Below are 20,000 nucleotides of genomic sequence, written 5' to 3'. Positions count from 1 at the left end.
AGGCTACAGGGATTATTAGTCTGATTTTCACAGTGTTTTATTCCTATCAGTGGAGCGAAATCTTCATCACACAGTCGCTACAGTCATGAAATCTAATCTAAACTTAACCCAGACTAAATTAAACGATTTGATCACTCTTCAGGAATATACTTTCAAATGCCACAGCGATTAATAGTCTGATTTTCGTGGTGTTTGATTCATATCAGTGGCGCAAAACCATTATTAAACTATCACTACATTCATGAAATCGTTGCAAATCTCAATATCTTCCACTAGAGACTGTTAAAAGAAGTACAGATCAGATGGACAAACTAGGAACACGGGTCCTTTCTTTGTCTCCCTTTCTTTGTCTGACTATCTTTCTTCTTCCTTGGAGCAAATTTTTCACTCTTACTCGTTTATTAATTCTTACCTACTGCTGATAACCTTTCCCGTCCTCCTCACTACCTCAGAAAAGACGCTTGTTGCAGTAGTTCGATCTTGGCCCTTGATATGCCTCTCATGACTGCCTCACTGGACACTTCATCCTCTTCAAGTGTGTTATAACATCCTTGAGTAGTCATGTGTAATCTTGAGTGCCCCTGGAAAGAGACAGGCTAGTGTGTCAATCTCAGAAGGTGAACTGGTAATACTGGGTCACCGCTTCCTAACCAAAGCATGGAGTAGGATTCTGAAACACTTCTACACCGCACCTACACAACATTCAAAAGAGTGTAGTTAAAGTTACAATGTTTTTTTAAGGGTATTTTTATTGTTTTAGTGACATATTAACAAGATTTCTACATTACTAGCAGGAGAAACGCTATTGATAACCCTTCTAGTCAACTCTGTGTTCTTTGAAAATAGTCGTGGTGAGAGAGCAAATCGTTTCCGAATGTAGGCCCATGAAACGCCGGCTATTTGCTACCAAGCCTTGCCATAAACCTTGACCAGTTGGGCTTTCTATAGGTACGCTCTCTTTCTCCTTGTCTCCTCCCCCGACGTGGTTACCTGACACCTGTAATGTATGTTGGTGCTCGTCAGAGAGAGAGAGAGAGCCATACAGACAAACACACAAGTACAAACAGCACGCAAATGAACTGTATAAAAAAAAAAATAAATTAAAATGCCTAAATACCTAGTTAGCGAATCCATCATTAGTATCACCAACACAACCGACACACAAACTCACTCACGTACCAACATTACAAAGCTATATAAGCCAAAAGAAAACAAGCAAGGCACAATGGCTCATTAAACGCTAATCAACCACAAACTCAGAGCGCAGTGGCAGTAATTACCACGGCAGGTATTAGCAGCCACTGACGCACCGGAGAAACTTACGTGCGAGGCTTCGGTAGATTTGAACACTCCCGTCAGATTACAGGAGTGCCCGATGAGCCACCTAAAAGATAGCAAAAGCATTGTTGAGTGCCTGCGTAATGAATGGTGGATAGTAAATTAGGTAGATTCACAGATAGCTAGATAGATAGTTAAGGAGATGGGTAGGTAGGTAGGTAGATATATAGATAGATAGGTAAAAAAATAGAGAGCTAGACAGGTGGGTAGGTGGGTGGGTAGACTGATAGATAGATTGATAAGTAAATCGATAGATAGTACATATGTAGATAGATAGATAGATAAAATAGATACCTTGATGGATAGATAGATAGATAGATAGAAAGGTAAGTAGGTATGTGAATAGATAGTATAGATAGATAAGAAAGAGTAGATAGACAGAAAACATGCATTAATAGGAGTTTTCATCATCGTTTCCATTTCCAAGCATAAAGTCAGTAGAGAGGGAGAGAGAGAGACAGACAGAGAGAGAGAGAGAGAGAGAGAGAGAGAGAGAGAGAGAGAGAGAGAGAGAGAGAGAGAGAGAGAGAGAGAGAGAGAGAAATAAGTTAGTGTGTAGTAAAGGTGAGAGCTAAAAATGCATCCTCCTCCCACAAAGGCGCCTGTCTAGAAAAATTAAGTGAATGTGCATTATGGTGTAGATTTAATGCATAAATTTGGATTCTGAAAAGTGCGTATGAGTGTGTGTGTGTGTGTGTGTGTGTGTGTGTGTGTGTGTGTGTGTGTGCGTGCAGAATCACACACTGAAAGGCTGAGCATCGCGTGACAGTTTCATGAGGTAGCTAAGTGTCTGAGGCAACACCCCGCAAAGCATGATGGGTATACGCAGTGACTGGCTGAGAGAGGCACGACGGGAGGCCTCCTGAGTCCCTTCACTCGCCCGTCACTTCGCCTCAAGCCGCGTGTTTGTTGCAGGCATGAGTGTGGGCGGCGGCGACGGCTGGAGCAAGTGCTGGTGAAGGCAGGTCGAGCGGCACCAGCTGCAGCATCTGAAGGACTAGCGGCGGCTGAGCGTCTCCTTGGGGCAGCAGCAGCAGCATGAGGGGCGCCGTGCTGCTGAGGGCGGCGGTGGGGGCGCTCCTGCTGCTGACCTGCCCGGCCCTGGCCAGGATAGTGGGCTCCTGGATGTAAGTGTTTGTGTAGATTTTTGTACCTCGACTTTCCCCCTGTATATCCGCCTTCCCCATCCCTTCTCTTCCTCTCTTTCTGCTTTCATCTTCCTTTCCTCTGTTCTCTTTTTCCACTTCCCATTCCATGCTTGTGTCTCCTGCATTCCTTCTCATCTCATTTCTCCTTCCTTTCCCTATTTTCTCTTCCTGTTTTCTTCCTGTCATCTTAGTTTCTTATCCTCATCTTTGTTCTCTTCTCTTTTCCCCTTTTCCTTCTTCTTTCATGTTTTCTTTTCCTTCCTTTCCCTTCTCCTCTTTTTGCTTTCATCCCCGTTCCTTATCCTCTCCCTTTGCTCTCCTCTCTTTCCCTTATATTTTTTTTTCTTTCTTATCCTTCTTCATGCTTTCTTCGTCCTTTCCTTCCCTTTCCCTTTTCCTTCCCTTTCTTTTCTTTGTTCATTATTTTTCTTTTTGCTCTCTTTTCTTTCCCGTATTTTTCCCTTTCCTTCCTTTTATAATACGTTCTCTAATATTCCATTGTCTCCCCTTCCCTCGCTTCGTCTTCCTTCCCTTTTCCCTTTCTTCTCATCTTTTCTCATCCTTTTCCATTCTCCTCTCTTCTCTCTTCCCGTCCCTCCCTCCTCCTCTTATACACATCCCTGCTCTTTTGTTCTGTGCCTTTCCTTCCCTCTGCACGCACGCGATACCCACCACTTCACCTCTCCTCCCGCTTACTTCATTCATGCACACACCCTGTCACGCTTACATTTCTTGCTGCAGCCATAGAGACTCAGTAAGGCACTCCTGTATCACCTCCGTATTCTTTCATAACCTCTTGCGCATTAGTCCTCATTCTTACATTCCTTCTTCCCTGTCTTCTAACTCTCATATATTCTTCCACTACATTCATAGCTCGTCCACACCTCTTCTTCCTCCCTTGACACACACACACCCTCATTCATCAGTTCTTCGTGTTCGTCTCCAGCTCCCATTTTGCACACGCTACCTATTGGATCACTTCTCCTCCTTCTCTGCCTTACACGCACCGTATTATTGGTATAACAGCGTCTCTGCCAAGAAATATAGTCATACATACATACTTGTTTCAGGTATTCTTGAAACTCCCACGTGAGACTCTAGAATGAAGAGTCATTTGAAGTATTCCTTAGATCAGGTGAAAAGTAATGTTTTATTTTATTTATTCATTTTATTATTTTTATTTATTTATTTTTTTGTGTCTTATTTTTTTTTATTTTATTTTTTTACGAGTACCGTTAATGTCTTGTTTCACGTCGCTATCTAAACAAGTACAATCAAAGAACTCATTCCCTGAAGAACCTTGTCGTCTAGAAAAATGCAGTCCTTACTCAGATTCGTTGGGTTGTTTGTTCCTTTAAGTGGAAGGGAAGAAGTTTACTTGATAATTTCCCCATTAAAGTCTGCTATGTAAATCCCTGACGATTATTGCGTTTGTCGTCTCCTTGTAAGGACAGGCAGTACTGATGTAATGATGGTTTGTTACACGAGGCTTTTTTCCATTGTCTTTGAAATGAGATGTTAAAGTAACACCACTCCCTCGAATGTACGTACAGTTGTACATAAGTGTGTAGTATCCGTATTATCTTTCTTTGTTCGTTAAAGGGAGCTAGTCGAAGGCTAAATAGATAACAAGAACGTAGCAAATAGAAACGTATTGCTGTTCCCTAATCAGAAGATAGTATGAATTTGAAAAGACGTTCGCTGAGTTTAAGTATAGTTCCCATACAGATGTCTTGGTGATGCTGCTCCGTGTGATGCAAGGTATTGGTTATCGACACCAAGCAATGCGGTAAGGGTTGCCCGTCTTCTGTTTTAATAAAGCATGAACCGTGAGTGTACCGACGCTTGTCTCGAATCTGGTGACGACGAGAGAAATGAGAGGGGGAAAGACAAGAAGTGGAGAATGAAAATTTTGTCTGTAAGAACGGTATTTGTTTAACTACATTCAACTATTAATAAAGTACGTGTTGAAGAACAAGACAAAGTAGAGCAAAAATGAAGATTATAGGAGGAGGAAGAGAACAATCGCTCTCTCGCTAATGTTTCGGATATGCGCTTCGAAACTTCAAGGCTATTATTTTAGAGGCAGGCCTGGCAATGATGGCTGGACCAGGAGGAGGTTTTGGGTGTAAGGTACAGTGCTCCACGTCTTAGGAATTTAGGGGAACTAAGAAACGTGTTTTATATTCTTTAGTGCGTTGTGACCCTAAATTATTTACTTACTGGTCGGGAAGTTTCATTATAGTGAAGTGATTGGTCAGTGTGTGAAGAAAACTGATCTTGAAGTTATAGTTGGCGTGGCGAAGTGGTAATCTGGGTAATGTTCTCGTGGATGCATCTGACGTGAAGTGGCAAGATGGTGTATGAGAGAGTTTTCCTAGGGGCGTATCTGGTGCGAGGAAGTGGAAAGATGTGTGCAGGAATGTACTCGCGCAAATATATCTGGAGGCAGTTTGCTGATTCCTTGCCAACCAGAGTATAAAACAATATTTTTTTCCCTTGGATTTAAGCGCTTAGGAAATATGTATCTAAAAATTACTGTATTTCTAAATATGTACATGTAAATCCTCCTAATTTTCATAGATTAGTAATTACTAATTGCACGGGTAATGTTTGCTCATTACGTTTTGCTTGTGTGGTCGCCAATATACGAACTCCTGTGACCAACTCGACAAATTCGTCTTGCAGGAACCTTGGTCTGCAGGGCTACGAGGTATGGAGGAATCCACAAATTTACCTGATCGGGTCCCAGCCACTGTGCACACAGATCCCCGGGCTGTCCCTGGGCCAAACCAAACTGTGCCAGCTGTACCAGGACCACATGGGCAGCGTGGGCCGCGGCGCTAAGACTGGCATCCACGAGTGTCAATGGCAATTCAGGCACCGAAGATGGAACTGTTCCACCGTGGACGACTCGACAGTCTTCGGCCCCGTCCTGCAGATCCGTAAGTTTAACTGTGGTGATCATTATATTCTTACTGGTAAGACGTGAAATTCCTTGCCTGACTGGTAAGACGTAATATTATGTCCCTTGTCTCTCTGAAGTCCCTTACAAAAGATCACTATGTTTGAAATCGTGTTAAGGATTTAGTAGCGATCTATGATAACATTATAGTTTCTGGTAAAGTGGCAGGTTTAGTCTATCCTCATTATTTTCTCTGCAGCGAGCCGTGAAGCAGCCTTCGCCCACGCCATCGCCTCGGCGGGCGTGGTGTATAGTGTGTCGCGGGCGTGCAGGGATGGCCAGCTCACTACCTGTGGCTGTTCCCCCGCCCGCCGTCCCAAGGACCTCAACAAGGAGTGGATCTGGGGCGGGTGTGGAGACAACGTGGAATACGGATACAAGTAGGTTCACAACAATGAATTCTTAATGTACTTGTTTTGTTTTATCATATCGCAGTGTACAAGGTTTGGGTTAAGCTCGTGTTGTCTTGTCTGCATAGGTCTGTACCTTTGGTCTTTACTTCAGTTGATGTACACATACGTTTCCTCACTATCATTACTTCGGTGACAGACGATTTCTACGCATATCCCTTCCCAGATAAGTTGCGTGCTTGAACATTTGTCTCATCTCGACTATTTTCAACAAATTACTCGGTGTCGTAATCTCAAGGAATAGATTAATGAGGTTTGAAAGGGTACTGGACCGAACTCAAACTTAGGAACAGCTCTCAGCCTTCATCTGAAGCAGTAGAGGAGAGGGAAGGATGGAGGAGGTGGGGATGTTAGAGTAGAGGCACTGTTGTAAGGGTAGGCTGAGAGGGAGGCCAGAGGTCAAGATTACATGGTTTTATGATGAAAAGTATATATTTTATGTCTCTTACTTGATAAAATGCGGAAATAACTATATGCACGTGAGTACCAATCGACAGGATGTGCATACAAATACACATACAAATCGACAGGATGTGCTTTATATTGTTTTAGCCAGTGCCTTGAGTTTTGCAGATCACAGCAAGTCAACAAACATATTCATTGTCCCATTCACTCAGACCAGTGCAAGACTGAATGAGGCAGACCCAGATAAGACAAAACTGAGAATATACAAACATTCCCTTTTGCTACTTTGTCCTTCACTAGTCATTAGTAAACACTTCACACTTAACAGATGAACGAGTTAATTCACTTACTGAAGGAAACGGTAAAATTGTGTACCTTTTATCTAGATTCCTGTCAATTCTTACCCAAACAAAAAAAAATTAGACCTTATTTCTTCTTTACATTAAACCTTTGACTGGTATGGTTCTTCATGGAGCTTAATGAACTTGCTTGGAGAATGTTCAGAGTACACCATTGAAAGATACCAGTGATTGTAGTTTAGGTCTTTTTAGTACCTGCAGTTTTATTTTTGTTCAGTAAGTCAGATGATCACTAAGGTAAAGGGTTAAGGAGTGTGTACCGTCATCTGATACACAAAAGTTATCTCATTAGTGAAGGAAGTGATGAAATATACCCTTTACCAGAACCATGATTTGTCCTGCTCTCCCAGACATTACCTTTTCTTTGGGTTAGTGTGTATCATTATGTGGCTGAGTTTACATATCTTAATTTATGTGTGACTGAAGGGAAAAATTCAATCATGCACCCTTTACCAAGAGCCCTGAACCTTCCCTTACTCACCAGAAATCTGCAGACCTTAAGCCCATCTTCAGCTTAAGGAGTGTATCTCATTTGTGTGGGAGGTAAAGACTCTACCTCAAGACCAGATGGTCATTCTTGGCCAATATGTAACTGAAGATAGATGGGATTCCAAGACTTAGGGCTGGATCAGGATAAAGATAAAGAATTTGTATTTGCTAAGGAAATGGGATTTGGAGTAGGTTTAAGATTATTAAGGACATAAGAAATGGGAAGCCGCAAGAAGCCATCAGCCTACACTTGGCAGTCTCTCTAAGAAACATACCTACTAATGGCAGTCTCTCTAAGGAACATACCTACTAATGTCAGATTATGTATACATAATGATACAGATGATTCCAGTCTTGAATGCTGTGGGGAACCAGTCAGTGTTTGCTTAGTAAGTATGGTGCAGTCATTTCCACGCTTGAATGCTGTAGGTAACCAGTCAATGTTTGCTTAGTAAGTGTGGTGCAGTCAGTGCTTAGAAAGCCAGAGTGTGGTTTACTGACACACTTCTTCCCCTGCGCAGGTTCACCCAAGGTTTTGTTGATGTGCGGGAACGCGAGAAGAACTACAAGCGTGGCTCCCTCAAGCAAGGCCGCCAGCTGATGAATCTCCACAACAATGAGGCAGGACGAAGGGTGAGTGCTGGGCTGTGCTGTGATTCCTTTTAACTCTTCCCTGTACAATGAAGTGTGGTTGTGACTGTTTTTGAAGAACAAGGCATACTACCATGTCAGCCTTAGTTATCTAACCTACTCAGAGTGAAACTAAAATGCATGCTGGTTGTGTAGGAAAGGTCAAATTTAAGCTGCTGGTAAGTTAGGTTTCATGTATATAGCCCACAGTGGCAGATGAAGACAAAGTTATGTATGCACTGTAGGGAATCTTTTACCATACATGTTTCTTTGGCATGATTTTTTATGGCTATTTAATACAATATATAAAACTGCTTTGAAATGTATCACACTCAGGAAGAGGAACATTATTACTGTTGGCAGGTGAGGTATAAGATGTTTTGTATGTAATAATAATGGGAGCAAATTTTATTTCTTGTGGCTATATAAAGAGAAACAAGACTGCTGATCTGTACTTTTGCACAGGGATGATGTAAAGGGGAAAGGACACGATTTATTAGCAGTACAACACAAATAATATAAAGTGCAAAAACAGTATCATGAAAAATTGTCCAGTAAGCTTACATATATACGTATGTGATTTTAGGAATTATTCTTAAGACCTGTATGTCAACTGTCCCTTTATAGTATGGTATTTTTTTTTGCTTCCGCAGGCTGTGATCCGCAAGACCCGGGTGAACTGCAAGTGTCATGGCGTTTCTGGGTCCTGCTCTCTCATCACCTGCTGGCAGCAACTGGGATCCTTCAGGGAAGTTGGTAAGCCCTCCAGAACCGTCTTCCTTTATCACCATTCAAATGTTCACCTTATATAGGGAAGTGGTTGCTTGGAACTCATCTTTTCTGTATAGGTCAAGTGGCTTTTGTAGTTGTCTCCTTGTCTTGTGTGTGTTGATTTCACCATATATGTTGCAGAGAGAGGAAGCTCAAAAAAGCTTTCTCATTTTCTGTAGATCTCATCCATATTTGGTTCTTCTTTGCCTTCCACTTCAAAGTATATTCTCTTCACAGGATTCCTGAGATTTCACTTGTAAATCCAATTTTTTCTGATGATTCACACATAGGGCCACCACCTCGGCACCTTTTTGGCAGCCTTTATTTATGTCTTGACATTCAATGCTGTAATGTAAGAAGAATATGTAAAATAATCTGCTTGGTGTAGCGTTAAGAAGTTGCAATTAGTGATCAGTATTTTGTATTTTACTTGACTCAAATAGACACTGATTTAGATGATACAGATCCATTATCTTTACACTATATAAAACAAATAATTACAGTAATCATGATGCAAATAAGTCAAATAAACATAATATTTATTATATAGGGTGTATTATTATTGCTTGTGGTCCATTGTTTGATTGTCAAAAACCTCATGAGTATAACTTAAAATGGTTAAAACACTGTAGGTAATGCTAATAATCATTTCAGGTGACCAGCTTAAGGACAAATATGATGGGGCCACTGAAGTGAAGATCAATCGGCGAGGCAAACTCCAAGTGAAGCATCCCCAGTTCAATGTTCCCACTGGCGAGGACCTCGTGTACCTCCTGGAGTCCCCAGACTACTGCAAGCGCAACAACACTGTTGGCTCACTAGGTAAGATTTTAAACTTTGTTGTAACAAACGATAAATTGACATGGAGAATGCAGCTCTAAATATATCTTTTTTAAACTTGACTTACTGGGGTACTAGTTTTGGGGTAACTTGACATATTACAGCCCTATTTTATATTACTGCTACTACTATTACTTCTCAGAGGAATGTCACACAGATCATACTTCACCTTGCCTCACTCGGTACATCTGTGTGTTAATCCTTCTATATCTGTTTCATTCGCTTTTGATGTTTTGAAACTAACCTCACATGGAATCTGTAGCAAATAAAGCAGAGAGCAGGACAAGAAGACTGGAGGGAGCACATACTGTATTCATCTATACATCAAATAAACGTCCAACACTACAAGATGTAACTACTTCATGCCATTCCTGTAGGAGGCAGGATGGTGATGTACCATAGTGGTGGTGTAATAGCTGGTACAAAATATTTTTGTAACCTTGTTGCTGATTGGAAAGTGTGGCAGTTAGCTAGATGGTGGCCTCTCCACACCAACTTTTTATTTTATCTCCTTTAATCAGTGCAATATTTACAGTAGTACTTTGTTAGGTCAAATTTGACACAAAGAAAGAATAAAAGTAAAGTTATGGGTAAAAAAGATATAGATTTTTTTAAATATGTTTTTTGTTCTATGTTGGTTTTTAATGATGCTGTAAAATAGAAATTGTGATCTCAAGCACAATTTTACAGCATAATTCTAAGTATTTGCACAGATTAAAGATAAAGAATTCAGTGTGGAGAGGGGCCAGTGTGTGTGGGGCTAAGTGAAACACAGGCTAACTTAGCCTGTGTTTAGTGCATTTGAAGCCCCTGCTGAATTAACCAAAAATGTGAGCAAAGTCTTCGTTCACCTAACCCATTCCAAAAAACCAAGAATGTGAGCAAAATCTTCATTCACCCAACCCATTCCAAATCACCCTCCCTACTAGTTATCTAACTAATCTCTCTACCCTGCCCTAATCAAAAAAGCATTGTAACACATCAACTATTAGCTACATAAAAATCCTTCCAATAAATAGTTGTTAAGCAGTTCTCCTACACTAAAGTTTATATCACCATAGAAAAAGCTAACTTCTCTGCAAACATTAATGTGCAATAAGTGTTTTCTATAGGAGGATCCTGTGAAAGGGTGTAGAGAACGGTCGTGAAGTATGTGATTATGCACAAAGTGAATTTCAAATAAGACAAATAATTTTACTCTACTAGAGAAAATTACCTACTTCAGCTACTTTACATTGATTGATAGAAGAAGTATATCCAACTCAATATTTTATACATCTTAATAGCTGAGGTGGAGCTTTTCTTGAACTGATGCACTTTTGTGAATTAATATTAATATATTGGGAGAAAAATTAGCATTCTCTCAGTATATTTGAATAACTGTCTTACAATCTATTGTGAGTCAGTCCACTAAATGTAATAAATTTTTGCATATATGATGAGTTCTCACCTAATATATATCATACCCCATGGAACAGTAACTACCAGTTTGAGGAGACTTGAACCATTCAGATCTAGCATCTTCATAATTTTCATACACTTCTTTGAAAGTAATCTCATTCACTCCATTTCCTTATTTCATATGCTTCTAAACTCCTTTGCTAATTGTCTCAATCTTTCCTGAAAATGAGTTCTGAATTAGATTCCTCCCTTCATCATTGAGATCCAAAGTACTCAAACAAGGTCATTCACCCACATTCTTCTCACTTGAACAAGGAACAAGAAAAAATTATCATTCTGCTTAACATTGCACATATACATAGTTAAACCATTATAGCACATTAAACTTTGTTGAAATCAGTCAAATGACAAACCACACTAGCACGCTAAGCTTTGATGAAATCAGAAAAATGACAAACCACATTGTTGTTGTCTCTTGGTTCCTTTCCCAGGATGGTTATGACATACTTGTCACCACATCACTACTGACCCAATCCTCCTTGATGCATCACACAACTTTGATACTATCTTTTAACTGGCTGTGTTTGAAATAAGAATGTAACAACTTAGTATAGTGTATTTACAACAGCAGAACAGGATGAATCCCCATTTAAGTGCAGTTGTGTTTGTGGTAAATAATTGATGGGCATTTCCTTTCATGTAGGACCATGAAGAAGAGGGCTTGGCTAGTGTTACAAAAAGAAAACTATAACACAAAAGCAGGAGGACATGGCCAAGTCCAGTAAAAAAATGTTTATATTAAAGAGTTTTAAGTTCACATGCTTACTTTTTTTTATAAGAAGATAATAGCAGAATGGAAGATGCATGGTAAGTGTTAGAAATGGCAAGAGTCTTCAGAAGGAAAACACATCCAAGAACATAGAGAGTACTCTAAGACCGTCTTACACAGCATTTGTCTTCCAGGAACCCAGGATCGTATTTGCAACAAAACCTCAGAGGGCATGGATGGGTGTGATCTGCTGTGCTGTGGGCGTGGCTACAACTCCCAAAAGGTGACACTCAGGGAGAGGTGTCACTGCAAGTTCCACTGGTGTTGCTATGTGGAGTGCAAGACCTGTGTGAGGGTGGTTGACATTCACACCTGTAAATAAAGGACTGCAATCAGCGCTTTAGTGAATAAAAAATACGGTGTATGAAATCTCTAACACAGAACTCTCAATAGATAATATAAAATATAAACTAAAAAACTGAAAAATTAAATCGTTTCCTCTACAGCCATATTCTCAGAGCCTCCAATAGTATATATGTTTGGAGGAGGCAATATGTTTCTTAACCTAGCAGTTGACGTACTTAAAAACTCGTATGAAGCAAGACTATATATAATAGTGAATCAATGGCAATAAAGACAAAATACTCATCTCATTCATAGGATGTGCATTAATTTTGCTTGGTTGCTTAGTACTACTAAGTGGAAATTAATGACTAACAAGGATGTGTGTAAAATTAAAAGGGTCTAAAGTAATGTAATCAAAGTGCAAAACCTCTCAGTACTTATGAAAACATGTACATATATATTGAACAAAGAAAATGATGGAGGATCATGAAAATGCTACCATTACTCTAGTGCAAGTCTCAGTATAGTACTCGAGTAATGGAAAACAGACATGCTGGTGGTACGAGAGACATTCTGATAGCGATGACCTACTGAATGTGCAATGCTGAAAATTATCCATGTAAAGTTAAGATCAAAAATATTTTCCTTTGAACATTATGGGGTATGTTTATGAAATAATGTACAGTACAATGTGTGGTGAATCTTATGTGTAATTACTTCTCATCGTAGTCATAAAGATACTAAGTGGCAGCTTATATCTATTGTACATTGTATTTGTAAATATCATATTTAAATTAGTATATTGTGAGAAATGAGTGTACCGTAGTTTTCATGTTAATACTGTATGTACCTTTAGGTGACTTTCTCAGTGGTAGGTAGTGTTCATCACCTTGTGGGCCACCTCTGTCTGGCCAGCCTGTCACTTGTCTGCAAGTCAACAAACAACTCACTCATCTGCCAAACACACACATGCAGACACACACACACACACACTCAACACCTTGCCAGGAAGAAAATGGAAAACTATTCAATTCTGAAAAGCATAACATTGCACAAGAATTATATTTTGTGATTCTTGAAATATCAGTTTTGTCCTTAAGATAAAAGTATATTTGATGTTACTTTTAAGACCACTTGTGTATCAGCACCTAATAAGCAGCATAGTTATTCAAGGTGCTAAGCAGCATGAAATAATTTGTAAAAGGATAGATAATAATAGCATTAATAACAGATACTGACAATATCATATAATCCAGTACTATGGTACACACTATGACTGCTTCTGGCATATAAAAGCAAATGATTCAAAGACAGCCAACACCATAATTATCTCAGTGACTACTTGGATTTTAGCCAACACCATAATTATCTCAGTGACTACTTGGATTTTCACAGTTCACAAAGAGAAACAAATAGACCTTTAAACTACAATATCTTCCCTTTCCAGTTTGTGGTTTACAATGAATGTTGTAATGCACAGTTCTTCAGGTTATTGTTAGTTTAAGGTCACACATTGCTGACCAGTGTACACCAGATATTTCAGGTCTGACAAAATATGTAGTTACGTGTGCAACTGAATATTACATTAGTTTTTCCATATTTGTGTTCTGTATGTTGGCTCATAAGGGTACAATTGCATGTAGTTCATCAGATGTAATGAAATATGTATTAGAAAATTAGAGGGATCACAATGAAATCTACAAATCATCAGCTGTTTGTATGAAATTTCCTCTACAATATTTTACTCCTTCAACAAATATTCTGATTCATCATCTTAACCACTCACTGGCTAAACACCTCCTTTGTTATATACATCAGCACTCCCTATAGATAAAAAACAGCTATTTAATGCAAAACAATCTTATTTAATATTAATGCAAAGACAATCTCACTGTTTAAAGACATTTGTGTGAACTACTAACAATAAACTTAAAAGATAAATAAATCCAGTCATCTCAAAAAGCTTTCACCATTAGTGTCACTCAAATTCTCTTAACCTTTGTGCATCGTCTGATTTCCTATAACTTGAACTACCATTACTACTGACCCTGCCTCTCTCACACTGCCCACAAATTCTCCATACTATGTTAATTTTTGATGGATGTGAGTGACTTCTTAAACTCATACCACAAATGCTTCACATTCATAAAGACTACATATTTATTGAGAAACACAACAAAATTATACATATGTGCACCCACATACTTCACTGAATAAAGATGCAAGATGTAAAAATTGATGACCAACAAGGTGATGAATGCACTTGACAATATAGGAGCTGCTTGGGGATGGTATGAAGTGAGAAAAATCATCACAAGGAGAGAAACATACAGCCTGGCAAGGAACAAGGCAACAAGGAAAGTGTGGATAGCAAAATACAACCTCAGACATTCTTAGTGCTATGTAAGATCCAAAACAAAACACACTGGAGAAAGTAATAAGCCTTAGGATGGAGGATGGGAGACTAACAACAAATGATGAGACAGAAGTGATGAACCAAGCAAGCATTCAGTAATGTATTTCTTGATGAGGACATACACCAGCTTTAGACATTGACTACAAAGGACAGCTAATGAGCAATATCCCCATCACTGCAGCCAAGATCAAGAAAAATTGGTCCTAGGTACCAGCAAAGCATCTGGTCCGGACGACATTTCTCCACACCCCCCGAAGATATGTGCTGATGTGCTTTGTGGGCCACTAGCAGACATATTCCAGTCATCCATGGCCAAAGGTGAGGTGCCTCAAGACTGGAAGAGGGCTAACATCATAACCATTCACAAGAAGGATGAAAAGAGTGTCGCCCTGAACTACCAGCCAATGTCACAGACCAACATCACCTTCAAGGTCATGGGAAGTCTTGTAAGGGAGGAACTTGTGGTGTATCTGAACATATCTTGAATGATGCACAGCATGGATTCAGAGATGGGAGAAGCTGCCTCACTAACATTTTCTGACTGGCAGATTACACCATGTGGCCATAAGGAGTGCATGCTCAGAATGGTTTCCAGTGTTCCCCAGGGATCAGTGGTGGACCCAATCCTGTTCATCTTGTACATAAATGATGTTGTACACAATATGGAATTTTGGACAAGCCTGTTCACAGACAACATAAAGATATACAGGGCCACCAAAACCTTGCAGGATGCTGAAGCACTGCAGAGGGACATGAACTGGATCTCAGAGTGGGGTAGTGCAAGGCTTTGCATTTCAGTCATGGGATCCCCAGGACCACTTACAAGCTTGGGATAACAAAACTGGACAAGTCCCAGGTCAAGAATAACTTGGGAGTTTTTGTGTCCACAGACCTCAGGTCCTTGAAACATGTTGCCAAGGTGGCAGCAAAGACAAGCAGCAGGCTTGACATCAAGATCATACATGGACAGAGAGATCGATACTGATCTATGCATCCCAGAGCTGGTCACCCTACTTAAGGATGTAGAAGTAAATTTAAGCTAGTGCCAGAGTTAGCAGATACAGGAAGACAGACATAAGTGAGAGAACATGATCCAAGTGTACAGGGTTGTCCATTACCATGAAGATGTCCTCTACAAGATTCTTCAGCATCAGCACCTGCTAATGCTGCCTGATGTGCCTGAGGAGGCACAGATACAAGCTGGCTATGCCTCACCACTGAAGAACCACTCTCAAGGGAAACTGATTTACAGAGTGCACCAATCAGGAATGGAACCATTTACCTGATGAAATAGTTTTAGTTCTTTCAATAGCCACATATAAATCTAAGAATCATTTCCTTTTGGCAGCTCCCACTAGAGGTCACCACAGTGGATTGTCCTTCTTCAATACACTCATTCTTCTGCACCATCATCTTGTCATACCCACTGCTTGCTTGTCTTCTTTCCCATCATACATAAATCTCCTCTCTGGTCATATTATTTATTCAAATTTAAGTATGACATAAAGGGTTATGAGCAATGAAAGTCTGGCACATAACTACAGCACTAGAGGTGAGAACACAAGAAACTCTTCTCATTTCCCTACTACCCAATAGTACTAGGTAAGCAATACTAAGTAAGCATTTAGCAGGACAGAGACACCTTTTCATGTAGACACCCATCTGGTCTCCACCATCAAGCTTTTCTTGTATGTAGCCTTACATTAAACTACTTTTGCTATGTATAGATCTCCTTTACTATAAATAAATCCTTTACTGTTAAATATGAATATCTAAACTTAAACTGCTTTGCATTTTTTTTGTGAATGCTTATAAACTTTGGTTGTGCTCTCAACAGCCAAAACTTTACCCTCCTACATTCTCTCTGATCATTCAGAATATAAAAGCTATAACAACAGAGCACCTAATATATTTATACCAGTTATCCATTTCTAAATGGAAGAGTACTGCGCTGTACTAGTTCATCAAATGTGAGTTATAGCACCATTTTCTGTCTTTTCAGAACTCCCAAAGTTTTGATTTCCATTTCCTTGTAATAAATCTTATCATACAATTCATAATCTAAGCAGCCAAGGTGATTTATGCCATCCCTGTCAAGTCATGCCTTTATCTGGAACCTAAAACAAGAATTCATTCAAAAGTCCACCACCATCAACACAAAGGTTTCAGCAATTCCACATTCTATTTAATTATCAAACTCTAATAGGATCAAATGTTACTGAATTTTCCCCTTCTGAAATTGATTCTCTTATAACTTGACTATTTGAGACCTATTCTGTAAGCTTAAGCCCTCCATCTTCTAAGAGCTTGGTAATGCCAGCTTTGAACTGCAATGTATCCAATTTTATACAATGTAAAATCTGATGCATTAAACGTTAAAATGATTAGAAAGAAAATATAAAGATTACCTGAATGCACCTAAACTTAATGTATAACACTTTCTTCAATAAACATAGGTCATTCAAAGTTATTTCAAAACCACAGTCAGTAACTTGAAATCAAGGATACTACAAAATGAAATACTAAATCACGGGGCATCACAAAGCAGTAGTTTCCTTACATGGATTTGATCAGCAATATCTACAGTCCACTTTCAATGTAATAACGCTTGGATAAAACAAGCACAAAATAATTTGAAAGACAACAAGTTAAGAATATAAACTAGTCCCTAACCCTAAACAACAAGTAGCATTTTACACATAAGCATTGATTAGTTTTACATAATTTTACTTCAGAATTGTATGATATAAACTACAAACAGGAAACACCCAAAAACTGAAGAGCTTTGAAATACTGCAGAACACTCATGTACAGCTGCTCTCACTTAACAGCACCCCAGCACGAAGACAGTTCTCTTGTTTCCATCGCACACACACACACACACACACACACACACACACACACACACACACACAAAAAAAAAGTTTCCATTGTCTCAATCAACACCCAATCTTTTCTTCCCCATCTCTCTCCCTCTCTCTCTACACCGCGTAGTGTAGTGGTTAGCATGCTCGGCTCACAACCAAGAAGGCCCATGTTCGAATCCCGGGCGTGGCGAGGCAAATGGGCGAACCTCTTGATGTGTAGCCCCTGTTTACCTAGCAGCAAGTAGGTACGCGAGGTCACAACCCGAGGGGCTGTGACCTCGCTGTCCCAATGTGTGGTGTATCAGAGGCCTCAGTTCTACCCGAAGATCAGTCACTATGAGCTCTGAGCTCTTTCCGTATGGGAACGGCTGGTTGGGTGACCAGCAGACAACCGTTGGTGAATCACAGGAAATTTGCACCATACGAAAATCAACCAAAACTTTCTCTCCTCTCTCTCCCACACACACACTCCTTTACTCTCCCTCCTTCCCCCTCTTCCAATCTTTTCTTCCCCTTATCACACACACACACACACACACACACACACACACACAGGAATACACAGACTTAAACCATAACTGGAGCAAACCTCTCCCTCATTCTCACTCATTCACTCTCCCGCTCACACGCACAAAAACAAAATTTTTACTTTTTTTTTTACAAAACCACACACACACACACACACACACACACACACACACACACACACACACACACACAACTTCTTTTAAAACTTTACAAATCAAAACTCTCCCCCTCTCACTCCCACACTAACACTGGACAGAATCCTGGACGCTGACCTGACAGGTTCAACTGGCGAGATACGTATCCTACACTCGTATCCTTGATTTACGTATCCTATAGCACTAACACGTCACTTTTCCAAAACGTACAGTTGCTGTCAGAGGGTAAGGGTAGGAAAGGGAGAGTCCCTCTCCCCACCCCAGCACCTCGCTCTCCCCTCCTCACGACGCATCGTTGTTCAAACCTTCGATTCATCCTGGCGACGCAGCAGGACACAACTTATGACCCTTTACTGTCTATCTTTATACTCAAAGTACAAAGCGTGCTACCTTGCCAGTGTTAAGGCCACATCCAGTTCAGAGAAGCTCTACTCACGCCACATCGCCAAAATACATACTGGCGGCCCCGAAAGTCAGCCACTGCCAGCAAGTAATATAACCAATTGCTACCCGTTCCCACTGAACTCAATCGACACCATACCGAAACACATTTACCACTCCTTCCCTTATAAACAACTACGTTAGGTAATCATTATGTAAATATATATTTTTAATCAACTACACAAATTGTGTAAAACCAGGGAGTATTTAGGCCACAATTCTAACAAACATCTCTTAGCACAGTATGAGCCATGATGAACAAAGTAGACTATAATTATTATTCCTGAGGCTAAAAAGACTGAAGTCCTTGAGTGGTGTTGGCTGCCAAGTTACGAGAGGCACATGGCAGATCATGTTTACTGTGAATGGTTGATCTACCTGCTTGTTTGCTTAATCACATCAGTGATGCAGGAATGGGGAATATAATGCCAATAAAGAGTAACGCTCCATTAAAAGTTATTAAAGAAAAAAAAAGGAGGAATTTAGAAAAGCAGGCAGCCCGAGTGCGATTAGCGAATGTGTGGTATATGAACTTCAACAACCATGGGCATAGCAATGAGGGAACCTTAGAGGGTCTGGCCCCCTCCTCCCTTGCTCAGCGAGTTTCACTAAGCACAGCATTGGTAAAGATGCACTAACACAATGCTGTAGCGGTGGTGGGAGCGCACTATGGGCAGCCTAACAAAAGCCCTATTCCTCGGAACAGTGACAGCTACGCAACTGATAAAATTTTACGATATACTCAGTGGAAGCAATGAAATTCTGAATATTTTATATCCTCGTCCATTTGCAGTATGTTATGCTGCTTTCGAAGTGCAACGTTTACAGGAGCTGACCTGTGTTCAGAACTTGTTCTTTGCCGTGCAATGAACAGCGTCACACCATGGGCGATGAGATGCCAGCTTGACGCCGCGGCTCTCAAGTGTCTGTATTGAACTGCTACCGTCGTAACAAAGTTTGACTTTTAGCAAACAAAAATATGTAATGAGATATTGGTTTCAATTTGCTATCCCTTTCTTTTGGGATTTGAAGGACTGCCTCTGTTGTATTTTCGATACCACTCGCAAGATGTTAAAGAAAAAGAAAATATAGTTCGACATTGATTTGCGTTTTTTTTTTTTTTTTTTTTGGTTGTTGAGGGGGCGGCCTGTGGCGGAGTTGGAGGGGATGAGGGAAGTGGCCGATAACAGGGTAAGAGTGGTTGTCTTGAGGCTCTGTGTAACCTTCACTTCATCGATCAAAACCAATCGTAGGGTGGAAGCAACAGTCACAAGCATTTGGTGGACGTTCCTCATCCACCCCGCCGTGCCCCGCCCCAAGGCGCTGCCACGCTAGTCACCACGCATCTGGCACCCAAGGCGCTGCCACGCTAGTCACCACGCATCTAAGTAATATTCATCCACTTTTGGCCAAAGAACGAAGCAGACATTTTCCTGACATTTATGAGTACTGTCTTTTTTGAAGCCGAGAAATTTGATATTGATCTCAAATATAAGCATGAATACCTGACATGCCGGGGATGTCAATAAGTCACTGCTCTGACCACATAAACAGCACATGAGACTTAATGTCAGCCTGGAAAGTTCAGCGTCACGTGTAACGGGTAAACAAAAAAAGTTAAGCAAACTGCAACACAAGAAATGTATAAAATACATGAAACATGACCGTAGATAAAAAGTTGTATGTATTGTATTACTATGCGTGTTATTCGTTCATGGCTCAA

General features: G+C 40.3%; 1 protein-coding gene and 1 long non-coding RNA gene across 2 annotated transcripts in view; one reads left to right on the top strand and one right to left on the bottom strand.

The window, feature by feature from the left end:
- Positions 1-13,580, top strand: part of LOC135100592 (protein Wnt-5b-like) — an 18,277-nt gene extending 4,697 nt beyond the window's left edge. Inside the window, exons 2-8 of the mRNA XM_064003636.1 lie at positions 2,254-2,465; positions 5,175-5,431; positions 5,651-5,831; positions 7,636-7,747; positions 8,398-8,500; positions 9,170-9,337; positions 11,720-13,580. Of these exons, the coding sequence (XP_063859706.1) occupies positions 2,377-2,465; positions 5,175-5,431; positions 5,651-5,831; positions 7,636-7,747; positions 8,398-8,500; positions 9,170-9,337; positions 11,720-11,907 (1,098 nt within the window). The 5' untranslated portion in view covers positions 2,254-2,376 and the 3' untranslated portion in view covers positions 11,908-13,580. The remainder of the gene's footprint in view (positions 1-2,253; positions 2,466-5,174; positions 5,432-5,650; positions 5,832-7,635; positions 7,748-8,397; positions 8,501-9,169; positions 9,338-11,719) is intronic.
- Positions 7,925-20,000, bottom strand: part of LOC135100593 (uncharacterized) — a 19,029-nt gene continuing 6,953 nt past the window's right edge. Inside the window, exons 2-4 of the long non-coding RNA XR_010268804.1 lie at positions 12,721-12,797; positions 11,702-11,897; positions 7,925-8,860 (exon numbers count right to left, since the gene is read on the bottom strand). This is a non-coding gene — a long non-coding RNA (uncharacterized LOC135100593). The remainder of the gene's footprint in view (positions 8,861-11,701; positions 11,898-12,720; positions 12,798-20,000) is intronic.

Source organism: Scylla paramamosain, chromosome 5, assembly GCF_035594125.1.
Source record: "Scylla paramamosain isolate STU-SP2022 chromosome 5, ASM3559412v1, whole genome shotgun sequence".
Classification (NCBI taxonomy): domain Eukaryota; kingdom Metazoa; phylum Arthropoda; class Malacostraca; order Decapoda; family Portunidae; genus Scylla; species Scylla paramamosain.
This window is presented reverse-complemented; position numbering and strand designations above follow the sequence as displayed.